The sequence below is a fragment of the Denticeps clupeoides genome, chromosome 20 (genome assembly GCF_900700375.1).
Source record: "Denticeps clupeoides chromosome 20, fDenClu1.1, whole genome shotgun sequence".
In the NCBI taxonomy this organism is placed as follows: Eukaryota; Metazoa; Chordata; class Actinopteri; order Clupeiformes; family Denticipitidae; genus Denticeps; species Denticeps clupeoides.
In genome coordinates, this window is record NC_041726.1 from 2,107,790 (window position 1) to 2,133,479 (window position 25,690).

General features: G+C 45.9%; 2 protein-coding genes across 4 annotated transcripts in view; one reads left to right on the forward strand and one right to left on the reverse strand.

Annotated features, from left to right (window-relative positions):
• Positions 1-25,690, reverse strand: part of bop1 (BOP1 ribosomal biogenesis factor) — a 47,674-nt gene that overhangs the window by 11,353 nt on the left and 10,631 nt on the right. Inside the window, exons 1-3 of one of the 3 annotated variants that reach the window (XM_028963350.1) lie at positions 2,358-2,486; positions 1,628-1,782; positions 320-437 (exon numbers count right to left, since the gene is read on the reverse strand). In XM_028963350.1, coding sequence (XP_028819183.1) covers positions 320-437; positions 1,628-1,782; positions 2,358-2,360 — 276 coding nt within the window. In that variant the 5' untranslated portion in view covers positions 2,361-2,486. Of the gene's footprint in view, positions 1-319; positions 438-1,627; positions 1,783-1,972; positions 2,036-2,357; positions 2,487-25,690 lie in introns of those variants that run through there. The other 2 variants (XM_028963352.1, XM_028963349.1) reach the window with 2 other exon arrangements.
• scxa (scleraxis bHLH transcription factor a) lies at positions 14,346-18,907 on the forward strand. Its single transcript, XM_028963356.1, is given in 3 exon segments — positions 14,346-14,775; positions 14,777-15,211; positions 18,507-18,907. Coding segments are annotated over 3 exon segments (603 nt in total). The 5' UTR covers positions 14,346-14,646; the 3' UTR covers positions 18,546-18,907.

Genomic DNA, 25,690 nt, shown 5'->3' on the forward strand with positions numbered 1-25,690 from the left:
TTATGTGGGCGCGGACGGGAGGGAGATGAATGACTCAAGTGAGGTTTGTTGTCTCCGGTTGTGTGCTGGCCCCGCTAGGCCAACTTCTACCAAATCTCCAACGTCCAGACCGCAGCCTCAATAGAGAACGGTATTTAACTGCACAGTAACAACTTCGTCCATACGTTAGCGTACGTTAGTGAAAGACCTGGAGCTACAGTTGTACGGCTCTGTAACCACGAGAACTACATTTTGTTCAGTAGGGTGCAAGCTGTGCGGTCGTAACTTCGCAATGTTTTTGGGCAAGTTGTGACTTCCACAACGACGTCGGCCCTTTTACCTCATACTCTTTGAAGTTGATGTCCCCAAACTGGCCTCGCTGAAGACGGTGCACCAGATCCACCTGCTCATCCGAGAGACGGACATCTGCGCCAGTCATTTTGTCACGGACCGTGCGCCTGAAAGAGGAGGAAGTGCGGAAAGTACAGCAATCATGGTCTCGAATCGGTGTTAGACTGGGTTGCCAGATTGGGCGTTTTTTTATTTATTTATTATTTATTTATGGAAAAAAGGCCTGATGAGAACCGCAGGGCTCACCAGCCCTGGTCCTGGCGGGCACCAGTCTTGCACGGATTAGATCCATCCTTCTTCCACCACACCTCAAATCAAGAACTGATTTTCGAGTACAGAAGTTGAATGGGGTGTGCAAAATGAAAGTACACACACAATTGTGCAGGACAAGTGGACCCCCAGGACTAGGGTTTGTGACCCCTGTACTACAGAGATTCAAGTGAGGTTTATTGTCAGTACAACAACATACACAGTACCCTGTGTATTGAAATGCTGTTTCACACAGACCTCCCCCCATACTGCAATCGTAAAAAAAAAAAAAAAAAGAAAATATGTAAATACACACTAAACCAAACTAAAAACTTAAATACTGTACAGACTATAAAAGAAAAGTTACACTTTTCTGTACACTGAACAAGGACAGGCTGGACAATATTCATGTAAGATGCTTGTAAGAGGATATTCTGGATATTTCAAACCAGACACACAAGACAAGACAAACGTGCAAAATGAGCAGAAACCTGCAAAAATAACACAGATGTGCAAAAAGAGCAGAATGTTAGAAGGCGCTTAATGTGTATTGATTGTTGAGCACATAGTTTTTTTTGGTGATCGCAGTGCATCGAGTGCACGGAGAGCTCTGACTGCTCGGGGGAAGAAGCTCTTGCCGTGTCTGGCAGTTACAGTTCTGATGGCGCGGAACCGTCTGGCCGGACGGTAGGAGGGAGAACAGGGCGTGTGAGGGGTGGTGCGAGTCCTTCATTATGTTCCGAGGAGTTTCTCGTAGAGCAGTAAGCAGTACTGTTGCACCCTTTCGCTATGTGACTACGTATGGAGGGTATACGTTTTTTCCTGTTTAACGCACAGGGTGACTGAGCAACGTTTATCTATCTATTTATCTATCTATCTATATCTATAAGCATAGAAACTATCAGACTAACTATTCGCTTACAGAATGAACAAGACCGAAAGATCAGCGGCAAGATATTGCGAGACTTAAATCAAGCTGCTCTCGGCCAATCACAGCGTGATGCTGAAACACGCCGTGGTAACTCCAGCACCAAAGCCTTTCCCTCACCAGTAATCAGGATTATCCATCTTGTCCAAGAACTCGTCCAGCTCGTCCTTGTTCCTGATGGGCTTGAAGATCTTTTTTCCGTCCAGATCGTAGCCAACGTGCGGGTAGTCCTGGTACCACTCCATGGGGATGTTGCCCACGGTGTTGCGGATGTCCTGCAAAATAAAAAAGGCACGCTGGCATCAGCGCTCGTCCACAGCAGGAGGTGCGCTTGCCAAAGCAACACTGGTTAATAACCCCCGTCGAGAAGACACACACACACACACACACACACACACACACAATCAGAAGTCATTTCCCCCTGCCATCCCATCTGGGCTAGAGCGTCCGGCTGCCAACGCTCACACGCACTCGCCGCTTCTCCTCCTCCGCTGCTTTTGTTCAGGCCGGCGCATGGATTCAGGCCCGCCGGCCTGCTACGCTGTGCAGGTGCATGCTGGGAGGGGGACCGGAGACGCCGGGAAGGGGGCGGAGGATGAGGGAGAAAAAAAAAAAAAAAAAACCACCTTCCTGCCACACCCCCTCCGTTTCGCGGCAGTCGGACCACACGCCACAACACCATCATACGGTCTCAGACAAAGAAATCCGTATTTTGAGGGCAAGCGCTTGTTTTTTTAAAAGCTGCTAAGAAAAAGAACTACACACACACACACACACACACTCCAGACAGCTGAAAGTCCTCAAAAGCACGGGCCGCACCTGCGAGCGATTTCAATAAAAACACCCCTACCATATCCAATTAGGCCAGAGTGGGCAGCGGTGTCACGCTTTTTCTCACACGGACGGCCAGCTGGAAGACCCCTCCCTCCCGCCTCACCGCCGCCGCGTGACAGGTTGCCGGAGGAGCCCTTCGCAGTCTGTTAGACTACTGGCCCGGCGCTGCCCCTCCCCTCCTGATTGGCTAACGGCTGAAGCACTTGACATGCCAGGACGGATTTTGGGGATAATTTGTGATGTAATGTCTAGGAAACGTCTAGGATGGGGGAAGAGGAACGGAGCCAAGTTTGGTGAAGTGCCATCCAGAAGGTTCTACTCTATCTGTTGGAGAGAATTAGAGACAGAGACAAAATTGCTACCTACATTTCTCAACGGCATGCACACACATACACACACACACACACTGCACAATTTCCACAAATGTGAGTACTTTTGGTATGGAATAAAACAAAAGCAGCAGACTATAGAATGTTTCCTATTCGTAGCTTCCTAAAAACAATGCTTGATGCCATTTATTGATTTATTAATAAATGCTGAGGAGTTTGCACACAACATACATCTGATTCTTGACTAACGTCTGTGTATTCCAAGTTCAAAAAGAGAGGTGGTGCTCAGGGATCTCATGACACAGGGCAACATTTTTTTGAGGACCATAAAAATCTGATATGTTTGCATAACCTCTCAAACGGCCACAATCACAGAGGCTTCTAAAAAAACTTTGAAAGAGGCTCCTTATTTGAAGTTGATGAATGTTAGAGCAGCACCAACATTCATCTTCTGCAGACACTTCAACAATTACCGACCGATGCCTACTGGGCGAGTGTCGCGCTGTAGATGAATGAGCCCTCAACACGCGAGCGCGATAAAAAGCGTACGTACGCATCACATTTCCGTCTGGGAGCCTCCGCCGCTCCATAACAGCGACGACACCCACCTGCCTGGCGAGCCAGTATTCAGCAGCGCCGCCCGGCCCAGTCCAGGCCGGGAGAGAATAATGTCTCCAACGGGAGACAAATGGAACATTTCACCAGGTCCAGGACGAAAAATATTTAAATAAAATAAATTATTAATAATGAAATGTATATTAAAAATCCTCAGCAATTTCTGGGCAAGGCGGCTGTATGCCTGCTCTCAGATTTCCAACTTTGACAGGGTACTGAGGATTTAGGGGTCGAAGCCCTAAGCATTCAGGATATAGAGTTCTCTCGTGCCATTCTTATCCATTATGCATGATCCAGCAAAGTTTTGAAATGTTACCAAGTTTAGTTTGACTAAATATGTACAAAAAAAAATAAATATCTAGTTGAATGAAGCCTAAGATGTAGCAGCCAATAAAAATGGTGGATTGTATGTTTCTTCTCTGTGTTTGAGGGGGTAAAAGGACATAAAACTGTAGCGCGATTGGCCAGTGGGCAAAAGGGCGTCATCTGTGATGGTGAGGTCTCTGTGGGCACAGCTGGACAGTCTGTCTGGTTCGAGAGTGTCAGGAAGGACATGTGAGACACACACACACACACACACACACCCCACCTGCTTTCAATTCCGGAGCTAAAGAGACTTTATTAAGTGTCCGTCAGCCAGCTGCAGTCTGTCAGTGTGAAGTGACGTGGAGGGAGAACACCATTAGACTGGACAGAGTGAGAGAAAATAAAGGGGGAAAAAAAAAAAAAAAAAAAAAAAAAAAAGAGCTGTGTCTGCCATTCAGAAGAAAGGGTCTTATCGGCTTCCTGGCTCCAGTGCTGTGGTTGAGACTAGATGGGCTGAGGTCGGAGTCTAATGTGGTCCCAAAAGGAAAGGGGAATAAAAAAATGTAAATAAATACAATGAAATTTTGATTTCAATTAGTACCAGGTTTGCATCTGCTGGTTAACGAAAACCGCCAGCAGTTTACATGAGGTAAGCACTCTAAACCTAATTCTGCAGCACCAAGTTCGCTAGGACATCAACCAGATGAATGGGAACAACCAAAAGATGTGGACAAGCTCATTTGCAAGAAGTGCTCCAAAGGTTGTCACTATCAAAGCAAGCAGCAGGACAGAGTTAGCATAGCCACAGTGAAACAATATTATAAGAATGGCAGTGTCTTCCATTTTTTCTGCATTTACAATTATGTAATTGCACATAAACTCATATTTTTCACTTTGTGGCATGAGAAGCGAGGAGTGCTTTTTCTGTTTGCCTCAAAAACATAAAAAAAAAAATAATAAAGAAATAAAAAACTATGAAGAGATAAATATTGATAGAAATAATGATGCAGTCGAACCCGCATTTGCTGATACTGAAAAGGATGCTCAGTCAGTCTAAATTTAAAATCACTACAACTGTTTTCAGCCAAGCTAAGATCATTGGAAAGTGGGTTTGTAATAAAATCACTGAAGCTTCTAAAAAGACAGCATTCCGTTAGTACAGACTAATTCTTGCCGATAATGGGCCTCTCTACATGTATGCCGAAATTCCTTCCTTTAAATCAGCTTTTTCAAGCTACCATGGTCATTTACAGCATTAACATGATAAAACAGTTGCTTTCTATCAAATACAAGAACGTTGAAACAGTGCTGTATATTTGAGCTTTGGTCTTTACATTGATATTGGGATCAATATGTGAATCAATATAAAATATATACTTACAATTTGATAACTATACAAGTGTACATTACAAAGGGCACAACCAGTAATACACGATGCATTTTTTGCCTGGTAGAGGGCAAGATGAAGGGTCCCAATCAGCACCATCTGAGACACATCCACTACTACAGCAGAAGGAGCTGCTATGAGAACTTCAAAAAGACTCCAAAAAGGACAACCGCTCAATAAACACCTCCAATGATTTCTGAGGATGCTGTAACCAGAACCCTGGCCCTAACATTCTCTGCAGAGTCTCTCAGAAAGAGCCCAAAAGAAGCAGTGGGAGGGGTGGGAAAGGCCCAGCCGCTTAGAACAGAAAAGCCCCAACTCGTGAATCAAATTTGTAACTTCCAAGAATTATGAAATAATGACTTAATTCAATGGGAACACTCCATGGATTGAACTACATAAAAAAAAAAAGATATGTGAACTGTTGACATACAGAGCATGAATAATATAATATATGTTTAAAGAAAATTTAACACATGGAAGAACAAGCAGCAAGGCTGAAATATACATAAGTTAAAACATCCAAAACCTGCCAGGCTCTGAGATCTCGGTGTCAATTGGCTCTGGCATGTGAGCCGTGTGGCGAGCCTGGCAGTGGCAGGTCTATCCATCAAAACGGTCCTGAGCCCAAAGAAACCCTAAAGCAAATAAACAGAAGGGTGGGGAGCAGAGTGGCATGGGTCTTGGTGTGATGTTATTATGAAGAAGACAGAGGACGAGAAAAGAGAAAAGCAGCTGCATCGGCCTCCAGCCTCTGCCGGGAGCCCGGCTCACTTTTTCCGTGCCTCGGCACCGCTGACCTCTGCCTTGCATTCTTTGGCTGCAGGGATATAAGAGGATTGCGGCATGGAATTTCGGAAGACCGTGACTTCATCTTTTGTTTTAAATTTATATACTTTTTTTTCAATAGGAGAGGAAAAAAAAAATAATAATAATAACCCACTGAATAAACACAACCGTGCCAGCGGCTAATCTGCCATTTCTCTGTGGTTTCCTCTTGCTGCAGTAAGTGCTCCTCCTCATGCAACAGTACAGGTTACAGGCACAACGTAATATAGCAATTACTCTATTATTAGGTCCAAATATTATGATGTCATTTTTAAAGTGCAATTTAAATCAAATACAAAAAAAGATGCGTTTTTTTTTTTTTTTTTTTTTTCCAATCCCCGTCCTTCTCTCAATGTGTCAAATATTCTTTCTCGGTTTCAGTTCCCAAAACCAGGTAAACAAAGGGTCGTGCGCCACAAGCCTAGTTGAGCACTTGGCCTTTAATTGTATAAGTCAACTTAAGTGTGAACATGGAGGTCTCATTAAGACAAATGTAATGACATTTGTTCTAAACATCCTAGAATACAAGAGCGCATTTTAAAGTAAAGTCTTTTGGGGAAAAAAAAAAAAAAAAAGACTTTGTTCTCTGGAATGCATTTTACATATTATAAAATACAGATTTGTATATGAACCGCTAAAGCATATATACAGTCAAATGTGTTCCGTTCAGTGATCAGTCCAGAGAACCGAAGGAAGCCAATTTAGCATCACTACTTTACCTTAATCAATATAAAATCTATACTTATTTGTATACAGGGTGGGCCATTTATATGGATACACCTTAATAAAATGGGAATGGTTGGGGACATTAATGTTCTGTTTGTGGCACATTAGTATATGTGAGGGGGCAAACTTTTCAAGATGGGTGGTGACCATAGTGGCCATTGGATCCAACTTTTGTTTTTTTCAATAGGAAGAGGGTCATGTGACATTAAATTTATTTGTAATTTCACAAGAAAAACAAACAAGGGTGTGCTTGCTTTTGACGTAACTTTATTCTTTCATGAGTTATTTACAAGTTTCTGACCACTTATAAAATGTGTCCAACCATTCCCATTTTATTAAGGTGTATCCATATAAATAGCCCACCCTGTAGTTATCAAATTGTGGGCACATAACCAGTAATATATGATGCACTTTTTGCCTGGTAGAGGGAAGATGAAGGGTCCCAAATCAGCACCATCTGAGACACATCCACAACTGTAGACAGCACTAGGAATTGCTATGACCCCCAAAAGCCCGTGGTGGCCTAGGGGTTAAGGAAGCGGCCCCGTAATCAGAAGGTTGCTGGTTTGAATCCCGATCTGCCAAGGTACCACTGAACAAAGCATCGTCCCCACACACTGCTCCCCGGGCGCCTGTCATGGCTGGCCACTGCTCACCAAGGGTGATTGTTAAATACAGAGGACAAATTTCACTGTGTGCTGTGCTGCAGTGTTTCACAATGACAATCAACACTTAAATTTTTTTATTTTTTTTTTTAGAAACAAATCATTGGTAACAAACCAATGCAAAACATTGTAGCCATATAAGGAATAATTTTAATACGACTATAATTTATATGTAATTTCCCCAAGTAGCTAGTCAGAATGTACACATTAAGACGGGCAACAGAACTGACAAATAGGAAGAAGTATTAATGAGAACACGCACGGTGTGGACGAGAAAGTGTGGTAGGTGGGACGTCTAGACCATAATGGACAACACACATTTGGTTTGCATTCAACTTGACTACTTCATGAGCCATTGCCATTATCCAGTGGGGTTCAAACCTAAAGAGTTGACTGACACTACTTGAGGGGGTAAAATTTCTTTGCATTCTTGACTGGATCCCAACACTTCTTTCCAGGAATTACATCATTAATGTACCCATTATTCCTCGTAACAGAACGGGGAAGGAAAAAAAATAGTCATATTGCTCACCACTACTTATTTAAATGTGGACTATAACCTGAGTCTGTCTAGACAGAGGGAAAGCAGACTGCCTCATTGCTACCAAATGCATCAAAGAGCTGAAATGAGCGCTCAAAAAGCATGTTTTCCTGGAGATGGGTCCAAGCCGCAGTGAGGAAATAAAACCAACATGCGCTCAGCACTTTCGTGAGCAAACACAATGATGTATGCTCATTTCTTTCACACAAAGCCCAGAGTAATGACCGTTCCAACAAGCACATTATCCTTAAAAAGGCTTATAGGGGGGTTAATGCTGAGGGGACCCATTGACCATGAAATTTATGCAACAGGGGGTCTTTAGCAGGATAGATCTGCTTAGCAAGGATGAGTCAGCCTTTCGTGGTGACTCAGTAGAACCACTAATGAAGAACGTAAAAGGGTCCACCTACAAACTGGTATACAGTGGAAAACAAGGACCAAATGGAACCAGAACCACAATTGCCAAAGCCATTTACATTTACAGCATTTACCAGACGCCCTTATCCAGAGCGACTTACAATCAGTAGTTACAGGGACAGTCCCCCCCTGGAGACACTCAGGGTTAAGTGTCCTGCTCAGGGACACGATGGTAGTAAGTGGGGTTTGAACCTGGGTCTTCTGGTTCATAGGCGAGTGTGTTACCCGCTAGGCTACTTCCACCCAAAGCCCAGAGTTGAACAGGTGCAAATTGGGACGAAGCGGAAATTTTGGAACTAAACAAGAAAATGCAGAACACCACCGACGCCCTTTGAGTAACTTAGATGACTCCTCTGAATTCTTCAATTTTTTTTCCGTCTCCTCTCACTCAAACCCTCCACCATCCTTAGCCAGCGTGCTGTCGCTAGGGAGCACTAGTATGGAAGTTGTTTTTGGACCGGGAGCCACATGCCTGGAAGTGTAGTATTCCCAGCTTTGTGCCTGACTCCTGGAAGTGAGGAGAGACAGGAAGGGGGGAGAAAAAAAAAAAAAAAAAAAAAAAAAAGCACCTCAAAAATAGTTTTCCTGAAACTATCCAGAATGCGGCTACAGCGAGACTGGCAAACAATTCTGGCCGGCAGAGTCATGTCTTGGCTTCTTCCATTCCACATCCATCCGACTTGCTAACCATATTCAAGGGCAAACAATGGAGGATGTTGGCCAGTTCTTCAAAAAGCAAGATGTCTGTACACCAACAGACACCAAACCTCGGTCGCAAGTGGCCGAGGAATGGATGGTCTGTGCAAGGCTGTTGAGATGCCCCCATTCCCTCTTGGCCTTCCCCTCAGGCCCGAGAGGATGCCCCCTTGCCAGACGGTACACTCATAAAAGACCCTTGGTGGTCCAAGAGGCAAAAGGCCTGTTTGTCTGTATTTTTAGGATTTGTTCCTTAGTTACCGGTTATTTATTTGTTTTACTATTCAAAAGGATATTAATCTCAGATTTGAGATCCCATTCGAGCATAGAGGCATGATTGATGAACTGAGAGCTGCATTGATAGTGACCCTTTGTCCACGAAATTTGGCACACAAGAGGCAGAACAGGGAGCATTTATGCAAAGCGATGCAGAGCAGGCCCCCGATAATGCGTTAAACAGCTGGGGGGGGGGATGCGGGACACGCTGCCGACGTTCCAGCCACCCGGCTCCACGGTCCCTGCGCTCGCGCGGAGCTCGATTAGCAAAGTGTGCGTGATGCGGCCGACGTTTACTGACGGGACGGACTGCTCGGGGAGGAGCGCCGGCGGTGGGAAGAGCATCGGGGCGGGATGGAACGTAGGAGCAGCGTGTCGGGGGGCCGGAAGTCTGCGCCTCTGCACCTGCGCGTCGCACGCGTTGGGGTGCACATCTGTTCCTCCCTATCGCCGATACAGCAAGTCTCCGAGACTGCCAGATGGCACGAATTAAATAATTATTATATATTTTTTCAAAAATCTCACACACACACACACACACACACACACACACACACACACAGTAAGAGAGGATCTGCATGTCTACATAGTCATTTTTAAAATTATTATTTTAGCCCCTTTTTACTAATAATAGTTTTTAAAAAACTGGTAGTAGCCTAGTGGGGTAACACACTCGCCTATGAACCAGAAGACCCAGGTTCGAATCCCACTTACTACCATCGTGTCCCTGAGCAAGACACTTAACCCTGAGTGTCTCCAGGGGGGGACTGTCCCTTAGACTACTGACGGTAAGTCGCTCTGGATAAGGGCGTCTGGTAAATGCTGTAAATGTAAAAGTAAGTGTCTGATTACATTTCAGTCTTAAAATTGGACCATGACCGCGTCTCTTCGGCCAGGCACAAGAGTTTCATGGGGTCTGCAGGTGACCTCAAAGCACAATGCCTTGCTCGTGCAGGAATCTCGTACGGATCTGATGGCATGTAGTAAAATGCTGGAGCACACACGCTTCTGCTTATTTTCTTTTCCACAAATGAAACACAACTTGGCCTTTTTTTTTTGTTTTTTGTGTTTGTTTTTTTGCATGACGTTGTCTACCCGCCTTTTGTTCATGGTTGCAGCTCTCCAATCTCTTAATACATTGTTTCTTACAAGACTGCAAGTAGAAGAAGGTTCTCATTTACATTTACAGAATTAACCAGACGCCCTTATCCAGAGCGACTTACAATCAGTAGTTACAGGGACAGTGCCCCCCTGGAGACACTCAGGGACACAATGGTAGTAAGTGGGATTTGAACCTGGGTCTTCTGGTTCATAGGCGAGTGTCTTACCCACTAGACTACAAACACCTTTACTTTCTCAAGATAAACTGATGTGATTGTGATACACAGCACTGCACATGGTGCAGACAACGAAATGTGTCCTCTGTATTTAACTATCACCCTGAGTAGGCAGTGGGCGGCCATGACAGGCGCCCGGGGAGCAGTATGTGGGGACGGTGCTTTGCTCAGTGGCACCTCTGATTCTAACCGGCAACCTTCTCATTAACCGCTAGGCCACCACTGCTTATGTGCAGTAGCATTTAAACCCGTATGGGAGTATTAACTATTTACGCTTAATGAGTTCTGAATGGTCCTGGCACCGCACATTTTCCCATTTCAGCAGTGTTGGCAGCGCACGTTTCAATTTAACCAACAGAGCGGGTGGCAGGTCTGAAGGTTCCTCATCGGAGACGCGGCCAATGGAGGGGATTCGACGAAACTAGCTCCACACAGTCCAAAGACGCGCGGCGCGCCATTTCCTGGCACGGCGGGCTGAGGCCGTCGCCCGCAAATGTAGGTTCGCATTTCCCTCTAATACGATCATTCATAAGCTAAGTAATCTTTACGCCACTGCGGATCGCAGGCACCCCTCGACTTTCCACTGGAGCAGTCCAAAAGTGGGTGATGTGCCTGCTTGCTGGCACGTATGAAGGCATGTCTGAGTCGGGGTGCGCGAGCGCGTGTCCGAATGCATGCGTAGTCAGTTTCGCGAGTGGCAGCAGCACGCAGCCCATTAGCAAGGCCACTAACGGCCGCCACTAACAGCCGGGTGGAAAAAAAAAAAAAATCCATGGAAAAATTGCCCTAAACCAGAAGATCCTGGGTGAAGAACATTATGAGCACATGACGGGGAGCAGTGGAACGCTCCGGAGTGAAGATTTTTCACAGTTGCTGCTTAAAAACTTTTTTTTTTGTTGTCACAATCCAAATTTTTCCCTCATCCAGCACGAGCTGATTATTTTAAAACACTTCAGATAAAAATCAAACCCATGCAGATGACAGAGCAAAAAAAAAAGGCACCTAAGAATGAGTGTGTCCCTTTTTTTTTTTTTTTTTGTCCCTTTATCATTAACCACGAAGGAAGAACTCCAACAGACAGGTCTGTCCCAGCCATTAATGAGCGCCCGTCTCTCTTGGTGCACATGGAAGAAATGCGCTGAAGACGTAGTCACGCAGTATTTCTCTCTTTGTATTTCCAGCCTGTTTATATGCTTAATGCACTATAAATGCCATAAAATGTACCCAAGAGAAAATGTCCAATAAAAAAAAAGAAAAGAACACTTTAACAATGGAAAACTTTGAGAAAGGAGTCATTTTAAATGAGAATAAAAGGCTGACATGGCTGTAAACCCCCCCCCTGTTTTTGGTGGGACCTCCCCCTCTTAACCAAACCTTTTGGACTGATTAATTGAAGTTGTGGTTATGGTGACCCTAACAGGTTCTCCCCTTGCTTTCTTCAACTGTATTTCGCTCTTCTGGCCAAGCGGCAGTGTCGTGTTGCATTATGAGGTCTGCAGTCCTTCCTCCCCTCAGGCCTGTCCAGACTGTGACACCCCCGGACAAATACGGTCAAGGCATCCTTACAGACGGATTTCTTTGGGCAGCCCAGGTAAGGAGTTGGGGTTTCGAGTTGTCTGAGGGAGCCGAGCCATTCGGGGGACCTAGATTCGACGTTGCGCTGTGGAGCAGGAAGTAGAGAGCGGGCTAATGCCTGTCAGATGTCAGGCCAGCCTTCTTTAAAAGGGTGAAAAAGAGAGTGGGAACCCGTATGGCTGGCGGACGACGAGTGACGTCATCTGCTGGTCCAAACGTCAGTGCTTATGAGGTAACAGAACGTCCCACTCCGCATTGGACTGAAATGCCCCTAATGACCGCTCTAATGCATAGGCCAAGGCTACTTGTGATAAAGTGGCTGCTTCAGCACATAAAATAAAAAAATAAGGAATTCCTGACCAAAAAAAAATTTTGTTTTTCCAATTGTTTAAAAATTTCAGATGTACTTCAGATGTCACCCCCTAAATGAAAACACTGAAATTAAATATGAAATGTAATATTTTATTTATTTAAACACTCCCCCTACACAGATTTTTTATTTAAATTATTTTTATTTTTTTTAAAACCCCATTCAGGCTGCATCATCTACTGCTAATAACACAGCTGCTGCTCCCCAGCTCCAGACATGGTGATTCAATTCCTAAAGCATTGGATGATTACTACTTACCCAAATATTGTCGAAAGTCAGCTAATTAGTGAGAACACATTAGTTTTCCCGTCAAACAATTTATTTCTACTAATGGACAAAAGAAAATTATACCCATGTGGGGAGGTGGGGGAAAAAAATGAAAAGGGACCGCAAGCAGGGAAAGAGCCATTTCAACAGTCATAGCATACAAAGATAAAAAAAAAAAATTATAAATGGAGTAGTAGTAGTCGAGGAGGGGGCGTGGGGCATTATGGCAGGAAACTCAAATTCCCATGGTGCCGCTGATGAGTGTGGACAGTAATGGGGGGCTCTCATGCAGTCGAGGGGGTGGGGAATGGGGTACCCTGTCTGGGCCAAGAGACCAGACCAGACACGGCTCACGTCGTTCATTACCATGGGGCTTGAGGGGGTGGAGACACACATTCATGTGGATTTATGGCACCCCCCGAACCAGGGAGAATTTGGCTTTTAAAGTTCTTTATTTATTTTCAAACCATCAGCATCAATTTCATTCAAATCTCAAGCAATCATTTGAGAGGGGGAAGAAAAAAAAAAAAAACGCTTCCGGTACTAAAACAGACCACATCATAAAAAAGTGAGCCTAGCTGTAACTTTTACTTTAAAGGAAAATAAAATAAAAGCAGTCTTTCTGTACAAGATCACTGCTGATTATCTAAACTGATCAATTATTATTATTTATTTATTTTTTACATTTACAGCATTTCCCAGACGCCCTTATCCACAATCGACTCACAATCAGTAGTTACAGGGACAGTCCCAAGGTGCCACTGAGCTGAGTACAGTCGCCACACACTGCTCCCCGGGCGCCTGTCATGGTGCCCACTGCTCACCAAGGGTGATGGTTAAATACAGAGGACACATTTCACCATGTCACAATGTGCTGTGCTGCAGTGTTTCACAATCCCTTCACTCCCCCCCCCCCCCCCCTTCACAGTCTTCGCAGCCCCCCCCCCACCACTCATCTTTATGGGTGAAACAAAGAGCAACAGGTGTACCACCTGAGTTATGGTCCCATGGACAATATTTTTGTTTCTATCTTCTTCGAAGCGCCATGACTAAACTGATCCAGTCAGAGTTGAACGGTGGGACATGCCTGCGAGAGTCGACTCGCTCGGTTTGTTTTGCCATTGCAGCAGCACGACTGAGCGTCAGAAACGGGGTGGCGGGGTACACGACTGTAGTTACACAAACTGCACTTGATGCGAGTTTGGGGTTTGTGGATTATGAGTGGGTGCGAGTGAGTTTTTTTTTTTTTTTTTTTTTCCCCTTTTAAATCCGCTTTGAACCGACGCCATTTAAATCCCCCTTGAACTTGCCGAGGTTCCTTTTTTACGAGGCTCTTAAGGGATGCCCAGGGGTCACAGCAAGTCCCTCTCGAAACGAGTCCGATCCCAAAACCACGAGGGGAGGGCCGGCCCGCAACCATTCACCCCCGCCAAATTAAAAGATGGGAACGTAGTTACGCGCCGTCGCGTCGGCGAGCGGGACCGGAGGAGATCCACACGAGCCGGATCTCCGCGCTCCACGCGATGGCCAGCCAGCTGTGGGATTTGCATGCGCGGTGAAGGAGCGGTAGGAAAGGGAGGGGAGCGAGGGAGGGAGGGAGGGGGAGCCCCGGACACTCCCACCGGCTATAAAGCGCGGCCCATGCTGAAACGCTCAGGCAGAAAGCAGCCACACGTGGACCTGCCTTCGGAGCGGGAGACGTCCCAGACGTGCACGTGAATGGCGGGAGCCACTTAGCGGAGAACGCCGGCGAGACCGAGAGGGAGCAGAAGAAGACGGGGATTTACGAAGCCGCGTTGGGACTTTAAGACTACGTTGGTGGCACAGCGGCGGGAACTAGAGGCACATGAGCAGGCGAGGAAGGTCAGGCCCCTTCCACTTCATGGTCCAGCCGAACGTGATCTTGAAGAGCTGCTGGACCGTCGGTGGAGAAGGTCAGACAGAGTAGGAGGGGGGAACGTCGGGTGAAGATGTCTTTCGCCATGGTCCGTCCCGCTCCAAGTCGATACCTGTACTCGGACATCTCCATGATGTCCGAGGACGAGGAGAACGGGAGCGAGAGCTCGGGGTCCGACGACCGCTCCTTCCGGCTGGACGCGGGGGGGGTACGAGATCAAGGTGGCGAGCCGAAAGCGCAAACCCGGGGGGAGCGGCGGCCGACTCGGGGGCACCGTGCCGCCGTCCGTGGTGCCGCAGCTCTGCGAGGGGCGCCAGCGGAACGCGGCGAACGCTCGGGAGCGCGACCGCACCAACAGCGTCAACACGGCCTTCACCGCGCTGCGCACGCTCATCCCCACCGAGCCCGCCGACCGCAAGCTGTCCAAGATCGAGACGCTGCGGCTGGCGTCCAGCTACATCTCCCACCTGGGCAACGTGCTGCTGGTCGGGGACGCCTGCGGGGACGGGCAGCCCTGCCACAGCGGCGGGCCGTCCGCCGCCACCTTCTACCACCACCACAGCTCGCCGGGCCACGACTCCGAGAACTCGCAGCCCAAACAGATCTGCACCTTCTGCCTCAGCAACCAGAGGAAGCTGGTGAGTCTCCGCGCTCCACCGAAAGATTTTCCACTCGGCTCCAGACAACCTGACAAAGCCTGTTTACAATTTTATCACCCAGGTCTGAGCCAGGTCTTTTTTTTTTTTTTAAATGAATGGAAAAGAACACATTTCGATCTGGTCTGTAGGGAAAAAGGGAGGGGGAAAAAAATTTTAATAATTTAAAAAAAAAAAAAAAAAAAAGAGAGAAGCAATTTTTCAACCTTCAAACTGTCAAATGCCCTGACATCATACCTGTCGCTAAAGTCTTTAAAAGAGATTAAATTCCCTCTCTGGAGATACCAGCGTAAATATTCGATGATATGGGGGGGTGACAGGGGGGTCACGGGGTGGCCGAGCAGATTTTTGATGTTGAGAGCGAGTGAGTGATGACAGAGCGGACCGGCTCTTCTTAGGAAAACAGAAGCTCAGCAGCAGGCTAATGTGCCACACGCTCGTTTTTTTTTTTTTTTTTTGGAGGGTCGGACCGACTTAAAAAGTTCTATAAAAAGTTGGCCTCTCTGAACTTGTCTGACGGTGACTTTAAAATATCTTCCACGTGAAAAGTAACAGGAGCTTGACCTCGGTGGACGCCTGAAAAGGATCACGACCGGCGGCCTGACAGCAGAAACACAAACACGTCATCCATCTCCGTTCTGTTTGTCCTCAGTCCGCCACGGCTGACCTTAGCTCATAAAGCCAACACCACGGCACATTAAAAATAAGACTGTAAATCATGCGGCAGCCACGAGTACAAAAAAAAAAAAAACACGACTGTAATTAAAATTTTTACACAGCAAAAGGGCCTTGAAATGTACCATATGCTCGGAACAATTACGGCCAGCCAAGATACCGGAACATTTTTGGTTGGGTACATCACCACCACAATGTGGCTCTACAGTCCTCAGAAACCTGAAGCGGGTCCACCACCGATTTGTTTGAGGGGTGAAAAAATTAAAGACTTTTTAGGGAAATTTTTTACGTGGATAATAAATTGATCGTCTATTATAAAGAGTGGCAAATACACAAATGATTAGCACCTGGTTTGAGATTGAAGTCCTTGAGAATGCATTACCTGTTCACCGCTTAAACCGCGATGTAAATCAGTGGACAGTGTCCACCACAAACCTGTATGTACAGCTGGTGTGAAAATTGGAAATGACTAAATTTAATAGATAATAATAATAAGAATCATTGTATAATGTATTTCTTATCAATAATAACAAACAATTTTTTTAAATACACTATGGTCACGCTTTCAATAGTTCATTGAAATCCAGGATATATTCAGGAAACAAATACGTAAAAGAACTGTTCTTTAGCCGTGTAAGTACTTTATGCAGAGATGGAGGCCTCTTTGCAGCAGTCATATTTGAAACAGACCATGCCTCCCTTTGTAGTGCAAGTTTAAGAGGCAAAACTGCTCACTCCAAACCACACTCCTTTTTCTTTACCCCTACTTAGTGCTCATTACCCCATGAAAAGAATCGCACAGCCAAGACAATCTTCTTTACTGCTTCAATAGAAAAAGAGGAAAAAAAAAAAAAAAAAAACGAAATTGGCGTAATAAAAACAAAGCACACTGGAATATTTATATTTTAAATAAAACAAATGTTTCAGATGTCAAATATGAAAAAGTCTGATAGGTTAAAGGTTTTAATATCACAAAAAAAAAAAAAATCCAAACATTCATATTTCCCCCCCCATCATATTTGTAATGCATCTGAAAGTAATGAGTCAGCACTGTCTAAACTACGAATGAAAATGAATTATTAAAATGCTAATTATATATTTAGTAAATGTATATGACTACACACACACACACACCATAAAAGTGACATTAGGCCAAATCTTACATTACTAGCAGGCAGCCAAAGATGACTTCTCTCCCCACTTTCAATTCCCAGACCACCTAGGTCAGGAGCAGGGAGCATTCCTACACCCCCCTAATGGCTGTAGCAGGTGAGGGTGGGGGTTACGGGGGATGGCCGGGGATTGCATAAGTGGGCACACGGGGGCAGGCCGGCTGCATGCAAATGGCCCGTACGTGCGGGGAGGCCTTTTTCGGAGCGGCGAGGAGCACCTTGGCCCACGCAGACTGCTAATTGAGTAAGGGGCGAGTCCCAGGGCCGTGCGTTTGCACCGTGGCTCGTATTTTCTCTAATTATCCAGAGCTCCTTCATTACCGCCAGGTGGAAGTTATTACGGACGCCCTTCCGTCCAACAAGAGCATATCAGTGTGAACATGGAAGACATTATGAAATCATGAGTAATAACGAGGAAGAATAAATCAGATGAATAATCAACAGAATAATCTCACTGGCACGGATCACCATTGTGTTAGACTACGTTACAGAGTGGGTAGTGGCCAAGAAGATGAGCAAAAAATACATTATTTTTCAATGCTCTGTGGCTAATGTAGTGTGTAAATATTAGGTTACGTCTTTGTTAACTAGAGACTTAGATGGAAGTGAACCATAGTTGCTGATATATTGAGGCAAGAAGGTGGCTTTAATAATCTGGATTCCCACAGTGGAAGAGCCTGACAAGTACCCCCCCCCCCCCTTTGTAATCTTTTCCCAATCTGCAAAAATCTCCTGTCAGACAGTAGAAAAAAAAAATATATATTTCTATAATATTTATTTCAACACATTAGCCATTCAAGTACAACAAAGACTACAAAAAAAAAAAAAAAAAAAAAAAGAACTTTACAGTGTGCTACACAGGATATGAAAAACAAATGGAGGCAAGACTCTTATTAAGTTTGCCGTAAGTGATCCCTTGAGTCGCCGAATTTTGCGACTTCAGAAGTGGCGGCGAATTAAATGAAAGGGGGCTAAAGGGCCGGGCATGTTCTCGAAATGGGCCTGTCTGACTTCATCTGCCTACATCAGATGCAGCCGTGGAGACGGTGGCATTCCTTCTGCTCGCTTTCTCACCAAAGCCCGGCGAGAAATGGAAGCCAGGTGTGTGAGTGTGAGAGCGTGAGTGTGTGTGTGGTGCCATGGTGTAAGGTGAGCCCAGAAAAACAGTGGTCCCTCTTTCCCCAGTGCCCATGGCGGAGTGCGGTGGGCGGGCCAACGTTGCTCCTGTACGACTGAGACCCATCACTGCCACTCAGCACGAACCAGTTTAAAATTGCTGTAATTATTTCATTAGGCTTTACAATAATGGACAATTTGGCTACCATGCAGTACGGATAAATGCTTCTACGAAAAAGCGAAAGCAATTTACTTCTTGTGCTTTTTGCCTAATGCACTTTTTGTTTTCTTTTTCTCCCCAATCTCCATTTCAGAGCAAAGACAGAGACAGAAAAACGGCGCTGAGGAGTTAATACGAAGAGGACCGTCGGCGTGAAGAAACTTGGAAAAAACTTTTTACTGCAAATTGACAATTTAATGGTGTATATATATGCAACCATCAAGTAATATTTAAATTACAACACACACACAAAAGATGATACAGCATTTTTTTTGGACAACAGTAACCTCAAAAAAAAAAAAAAAAAATCTTTACAATAAATTTTCATCTCAATTTCCGATTTTTTTTCCTCTAATGAAAGAAAAAGACTTACCAAGAATGTTTACAAGCCATCGGAGGAAAAAGTGACCAGAAGGACAACGGACTGAAGTACTAAAAATCATAATGCCAAACCAAAGCATTATTGAAAGAGAAGAAAAAAAAAAAAAAAAAAAAGGCAATGAACAAAACTGGTGACAAAATTATTATATTTTTGCTCTTACTTTGATCTGTGTACGTGCTTCAAATAAGCTTCCCTATCTAGTGCATACTATCTGATATGCTGTATAATATATGAATGATTAAGTACTGCTATGTAAGAAGGTAATAAAAAGTTTCGTGTGCAATTTCGCTCACGATTTGGAATTTCGCGACTGTCTGAGGTTATTTCAGCGCTCTGGCAGGAGCTGGGAAGGAGTGAGTTATCCCTTCAGGGCATCTGGCACCCCCTGACGTGACCCGGCGCAGCTACACCTACAAGCAGCTAAAACAACAGCGCGCTGCTTGATAAGAATCGTCTGCCAGCGTTCCAGATCTCGCAGGCGTGCTCGCGCACACGCGACAGCTCGCCTTCACGTAATCAAGAGGGGTCCAAGAGCGCATTCTGCCAATGCAAACAAACAGTTTTCCCCCCCGCCACTCTCGCGCACTTTTTTTTTTTTTTCTTCCCCGACCAATAAAATCAACAGGTTTGCGGGGGAAACGATGACTGGGACATTGTTAATTATTGTTCGTGTAAATACGGCAGTTCCCTTGGTAGGCAAAATATACCCCGTGTAAATCGGACACGAGCGGGCTTGTTGGTGTTGGGGCGGATGGCCACGTACCCGTCGCGATGCACGGACAGCGGGAGCAGAAAAGGAGGGATGAGTCTGGAGATGAGTGGCGGCTGGCCACAGCCATGGTGCAGGGCTCCCCTGGGGACCCTTAAATGGCCAGCTGCACGCAGCGGCGGGGGCAGATCGAATCTGCAGGTAGGGCTCTGGCCGCCTGCCGTCCGCCCCCGGACCGCCCCGTCTGGCTCCAGAGGAAGTTTGCGCACCTCTGAAATTCCACGCTTCGTCTTCTCCACAGCCCTTCATTTTACTTTCACCGCAACACGCCATCGTACCCACTCCCGGTCCCTACACCATCTCAGATTGGCTTCCGACACTCAAGATACCCCTTCACCGTCTGGTGATCCCACTGATCCCATGCTGGCCAGCACATCAAGGCCTGGGTTCATGACCTCCTCATGCTTCCTGACTCCCAACTGGGCGCTTCTCACTTGTCACTTAGTCAGATCGCTCAGCGTGCCCCCAACAAAACCCTATAAGCAACCAAACAGAACACCGATGCCATTTCAGGCCCGCTGGAGGAGATTCAAAAAGCAGATCTTGGAAAATCAGTAGCATATAATTTGCATTTGCACAGTCTCAGCAGGTCGCCACAGGCCAGCTTTAAGCAGGCACTGAAAGGTGAGGCTCAATGCAGACAGCGGCGTGTGACCAACACTGGCCCAGACACACAAACGCTGCTGGCAAAGGGTTTGAATTTTGAGGAGGGGAAAAGTGTTCTGGCAGACGCAGTCGCAGAAAGCTTAAAATTCCGAGCAGGGCTCACAAAGTCTTTTTGACAGAGGACCTTTCTCTTAAGCAGCTCAAAACAGGAAAAGGAAGACATTACAATCACCCTGTCTCCCTATCAGACCCCCAATGGATGCTAGGAGACAAATTAGCTCCAGATCTTCTGGCTGGGTTCGACGGTAATCATCTCCCCCGTCTCTCCGGTCACCTTTCTCCCGCCCCCCCTTCCTTGAAAAGTACATGGTCTGACTGCGTCGGAGAACGGTTAGCAGACGATAGCCCCTCAAGGGTGTCTGGCCTGGCCCACGTTCTGCTAAGCATCAACTGTCTCCTCTCCTTTGCAAGTAACCCAGAGAACGTGCCACTTCGCCAACAGCGGGGTTGATGTCGGGGTCGGCCATGCGACGGCGCCAAGGCCAGGCGCTGGCAGCACAACGCCAGACGCTTCCCTTTACCTACCAGCTGGGGAAGCCCAGCCCCCTCCCATACTTTTTTTTTTTATGTTAAATTTCCAACATCTCATATGGCTGGAGGAACCAGAGCCCATAAAAATAAATCCGTTCATTATTTTTTAAAATAGCGAAACCACAATTCGGAAAAAGGTCGCCTTGGGGTCAAACGCTCATTATTCATGATGAGGAAAGAAGGGGGAAAAAAAGATAAAATAAAAAAAATTATAAAAAAAAAAGGTTAACCGACAGCTCTGCCGAAACCCCAACAAGGGCTCCACGCCACGCCAGCCCGATAAATAAATAATCTGCAGATCCTCGTACACAGGGCTTTAACCTTGGAGGACTCATGTGGAAAGTTTGTGTTCAAGCCTTCCAGGTTTCAAATGGGTTTTCCACCTGGCCGCAAAAAGCATCCGGTACATCATTCAGAGAAAAGTCGTTATTTATTGAAAATTAAACGTCTAATGATGCCCTGAAGCTTTCTTCACCACAGATCGGAATTATGACAGAGGAGAAAGCCATCGGGCTGGAAGGTGAAGAACTGGAAATCACAAAGACTCAAAAACATTGCGACATAGCTATCCCCGCCTCATCTTTAAAACCGCAAAGAGCCTGCGTCAATTTATTACACACACACACAAAAATCAGAAGATCAAGAAATTGCTGGTTTTCATGGGAGGACAACATAAGAGTGGAAGAAGCCATAACTGAGCCATTGTCGAGATAAAATGTTTTGTCCCCCCGTCCTCGGTCTTGCCTCTCTTTCTTCCGGGGGAAAACAGAGCTGTAAACGCTCCAGCATCTCACGCCACGGCCTGGAGAAAGAGAGCCGATGAGCCCCATTACTGTGGGAGTCGGAGGCGGGTGTCAGGGAGAGACACAAGGCAGTCTAGACAGCTCATCCCTCAGCCGGGCTTCTGGAGCTCCCTTTCCTCTCGACCCACCCTCCCCGGCTCACCGGGGACTCGCACACATGGCAACTCCCGCTGGCAGTTGGTTTCAATCAGGTCTTCTGGCAGGACACCCGCTGGGGCCCGACCGGGGCCGCGCGCTGACGTCCGGATGAAAAGGAACCCCTAAAAAACGACGGAACGACAGGTGGCCGCTTTGGCAGGCCTTCCCCTTGCCCCCCACTTCCCACATCTTCCAACATTCCCACCACGTCCGCGCACCTGCGCGCGGCCAAGGGTCCCGTTTACCCTGTACGAACGGCACGTAGTTTAGCATAGCCGCCACCTTGAGACCCCCAGACGAGTGCCCTGTGTCAACATCGCCCTACCGACTAGGAAAAACACATCCCTGCTTCTGCTCAAATAGTCTATTAAAAAGAGATTTCCTGCTGACAGCACACTGACAGGCCAAGATTCCATGCAATTTACAAGCGATGTCAATTTTATCACCATATTGATTTCAGCAAGAGCTGTGCGCACTGAATGCAAACCTTTGTGCCTCAAGACGGAGCGCGTTCGGAAACTTGTATCTCCGTGTCCAAAAGTGGTCAAAAAACCGTTAGGGGTGCTTCGTTGTCTTGAAAGGTTTCTCAGGGTATCTGGCCCATATCCCAGATTTGCACAAATAACTCACCAGTCGATATCAAATGTTGAACGACCAGGCCAGAAACCACAGCATCATCATCATCATCATCATCATCATCATGCATCTCCTGCATGCAGCTGTCAATCATTACCTAAAGAAGTCACGACCACGTAAACCCAGTCCTCATCAAGTGGAAACAATGATTCATTGAACGTTAAAAGAACAATTGAATCCGAGCAAATTATTTTGCAAGACCTACTCGGTATATTAAACTTATTAAACTTGGTATATTGACTTTGAAAATTCTTCAACACCAAACCAGTTTAAACGTGGTCCAACACTTGAGCATCAAATTAGCCAAAAAGTTATAAAATTATAGTGCTGCACGATTAATCTAATTGCAATCATAATCGCGATGTCAGTCTGTGCGATTACATGAACGCAAAAAGATGCGATTTAAATGATTAGTACATGGATTGGATATGTTGCCGATCCATTCTCATTCTCTCAAAGTTGGCGAGCTGACTGAAGTCTCACTTCAGTCGGATGTGAAGTGTTTGGGTCACATGACTTTCGATTCTGAGACATATGGGTAGACGCCGCATGACGAGCTGCATCGTACGTCAACGTCACCGCCATATTGCGATAGGCTCTGCAGTGGCGTGAAGCATATCCATGTCTATGGAGAGAAGTGCAAAAAATGCCTCACTCTTGTGCTGCTTGGGGCTGTACAAACCGCTGTACGCTCCAAACCAGATCCCGGGGGATTACATTTCATAGGTAAGGATGGACAATTGTTTTGAATATATTTGGCCATTGTAAAATCCCGTTTTATAAGTCTTAACCTTAGCTAAACTAGGCTAAGCTAGCGAAGTTATGCATTCCTGTGTTCAAGTCAGCCTCCAAACAACATTTTGGCTAAACGTAGGCATTAACTATTTAGACTGTTCTTAGCTGTTTAGTTAACTTTTCTCAAACTTTGAAGGTTTCCTAAAGAAATTCACCTCAGTTTACAAATCTTAACCTTAGCTAAGCTAGCAAAGCTATGCATCCCTGTGTTCAAGTCAGCCTCCAAACAACGTTTTGGTTAAACGTAGAACTATAATACGGGATTTTATAATGGTCAAATATAATCAAAACAGTTGTTTAGCCATACCAGGGTTTGTCGTTCGACAGTAATGTAAAGAGTTTTTTGTGATTATTTTATATTTGTAGAATATTGTATTTTGAAAGCACTGGGCATTTCAGGTTGTTATAAGTAGTTTGTATGTTTCACAAGCAAGTGTCCTTTATCATATCGCAATCGCATATCGCAATACTGATCTCAATAATCGCAATATGTCTTTCCCCCAAATCGTGCAGCCCTATAAAATTAGATAAAAAAAAAAAAAGGACAGGTAAAATGTTTCATGTTGTTCAGATCCAGACAGAAAGAAAGATTCATTTCACTCCCTCAGGTTTGCAAACAGGTCTTTGGTTTTTGAACCTTCCAAGAAATGAAATATCTGTTTCGTTTCATGACACCCATCTGGAAGCTAGCGGGACGTGGGTGTGTGCCTGATGGGGACCTATGGCTCCTTCTGGAATAGGGGAGTTTAAATCTCACTCTACCTTGCATTGCCGGTAACAGAACACCACCCACATGCGCGCTTCGGCTTAATTTGATAAATTGTAAGAATGGGCTCCTTCCAATGGATCCGAGAACAAAAGCGCTCTTTGTTTTGTTCATCTCATGAAAACCATGCCCGTGTCTGTGTAGCAGAGTATATTAAATCATTTGCGTCCTTCAGAGAGGTTAAATCCAAAATGCTTACCGCGGCGGAGGAAGACGTAAAAACACACATCAGACCCGTTCGCGCTAATCAAGAAGGCTAAGAACAGAACTGGAGTGAATGAAAAACCATTCGCGGTAAATCAGACGCTGATATTGGAAAAGGGGTGGGTGTCTTAAGGTTTGGCACGACCAACTCCACTTCCTACACTCTTAACAGCTACATCGACTTCCATAAAGGAAGTTTTAGTGGCCGCTGAGGGCTGGCAATGGTTATTCCACTTCTGGAGCCCAAAGTCGGAGCCCTATACTTCTCCAATATGGTACCTGGCTCGTGGTGAGTGAATATTGCTCTTTTGAGGTAACTTCGACTTCATAGCTTGTAAAAACATTAGAGAGAAAGAGGAAAAACACACTTCATACTTTCAGAGTAGAAGCGGTAATGAAATGAACTTAGTGGGAAGAGAGGTCAGAAGCATTCCGCCACGAAGAGGAAGACGGGAGGGGGTCACAAGGCCACACGTTTAACTTGGGCAGCAATGTCTGGCACAATTTACTGTACCGCAGGTTTGACATCTCTCCATCCCTGCTAACTGGAGGGGGAGGTCAGTGGTAAGGCTGAGTTTAGGCCTGCTGGGTGAATGGATACGACCCTTAAGGTTCTTGTATCGCAAAATTGGTTAAATTTCATTTCAAAAAGATATGCCACAGGAAAATGGTAAGGGCTTGCACGAGGGCCCATTCCTCCCCCCAGCACCAGTTGCACCTGTGGTGTGCAGAGGAATGAAGGACTCCGTTCCAAGAGCTCCGCTGAGAGCCAGTGGCAATGTTTAACGCAGGAGGTTGAACAAGGCGTACACACTCAAGCCCCCTCTGGACAGTTCAGCGCTCCAGGTCGACTTCCGATGCGCCGTGCCAGGATTTTGTTCCATTTCGCCAGGATGCGTGCACTGAGTAAGCAGAGATGGCTCGAGACCAAAAAAAATTAAAATACATGCTTCCTCGTTGGAGACACCAGACCAGCTTTCTGTGGCCAGCCATGGAAGGAGTGGGGAGGGCGACCAAAGGAAAAAGGAAAGAGAATGACAGCAGGTGACAGAGACGAAGAGTGAAAGAGAGGGAACTGTAGACTAAAATTCTCTTTTTTTTCCCCCTCTCTCTTTTAGAGACAGGGATAAATCTCATCCCCATTTTGTTCCCAAGTTTGGATTTTAACACAGGGAACAGAAAGTTCTCCCTGCTGTCAATCATGAAGTTTAATAACAGTCAAGCAAGAGTCTGTGGCCGCTCTCCCTCTCTCTCTCGCTGGCTTTTGTTCCTCTTTTTCCTCCCCCTCTCATTACGATCCGAGGTTCAAGGGGGCTGCAGCCCACGCAAGGGTCCGTCTGTCGAAATTCATGCAATTTTTTGGCAATAAACTGGCACGAATTTGACGGGGCTCGGTAAGGACCTCATCTGGAATGCATTACAAGCCAGCACCTGGAGACATCCCAATCAGAAAATTAAACTTCGGGATTACCACAATTTAGCAGGATGGGGAGGGGGAGTCTGGCTCTTAGCTCATGGGTACGTGGGACACCTGACCCATCACGTTACGGCCTGTTTGCTTTGCTTCGTAATTAAATGAAAACAGGCC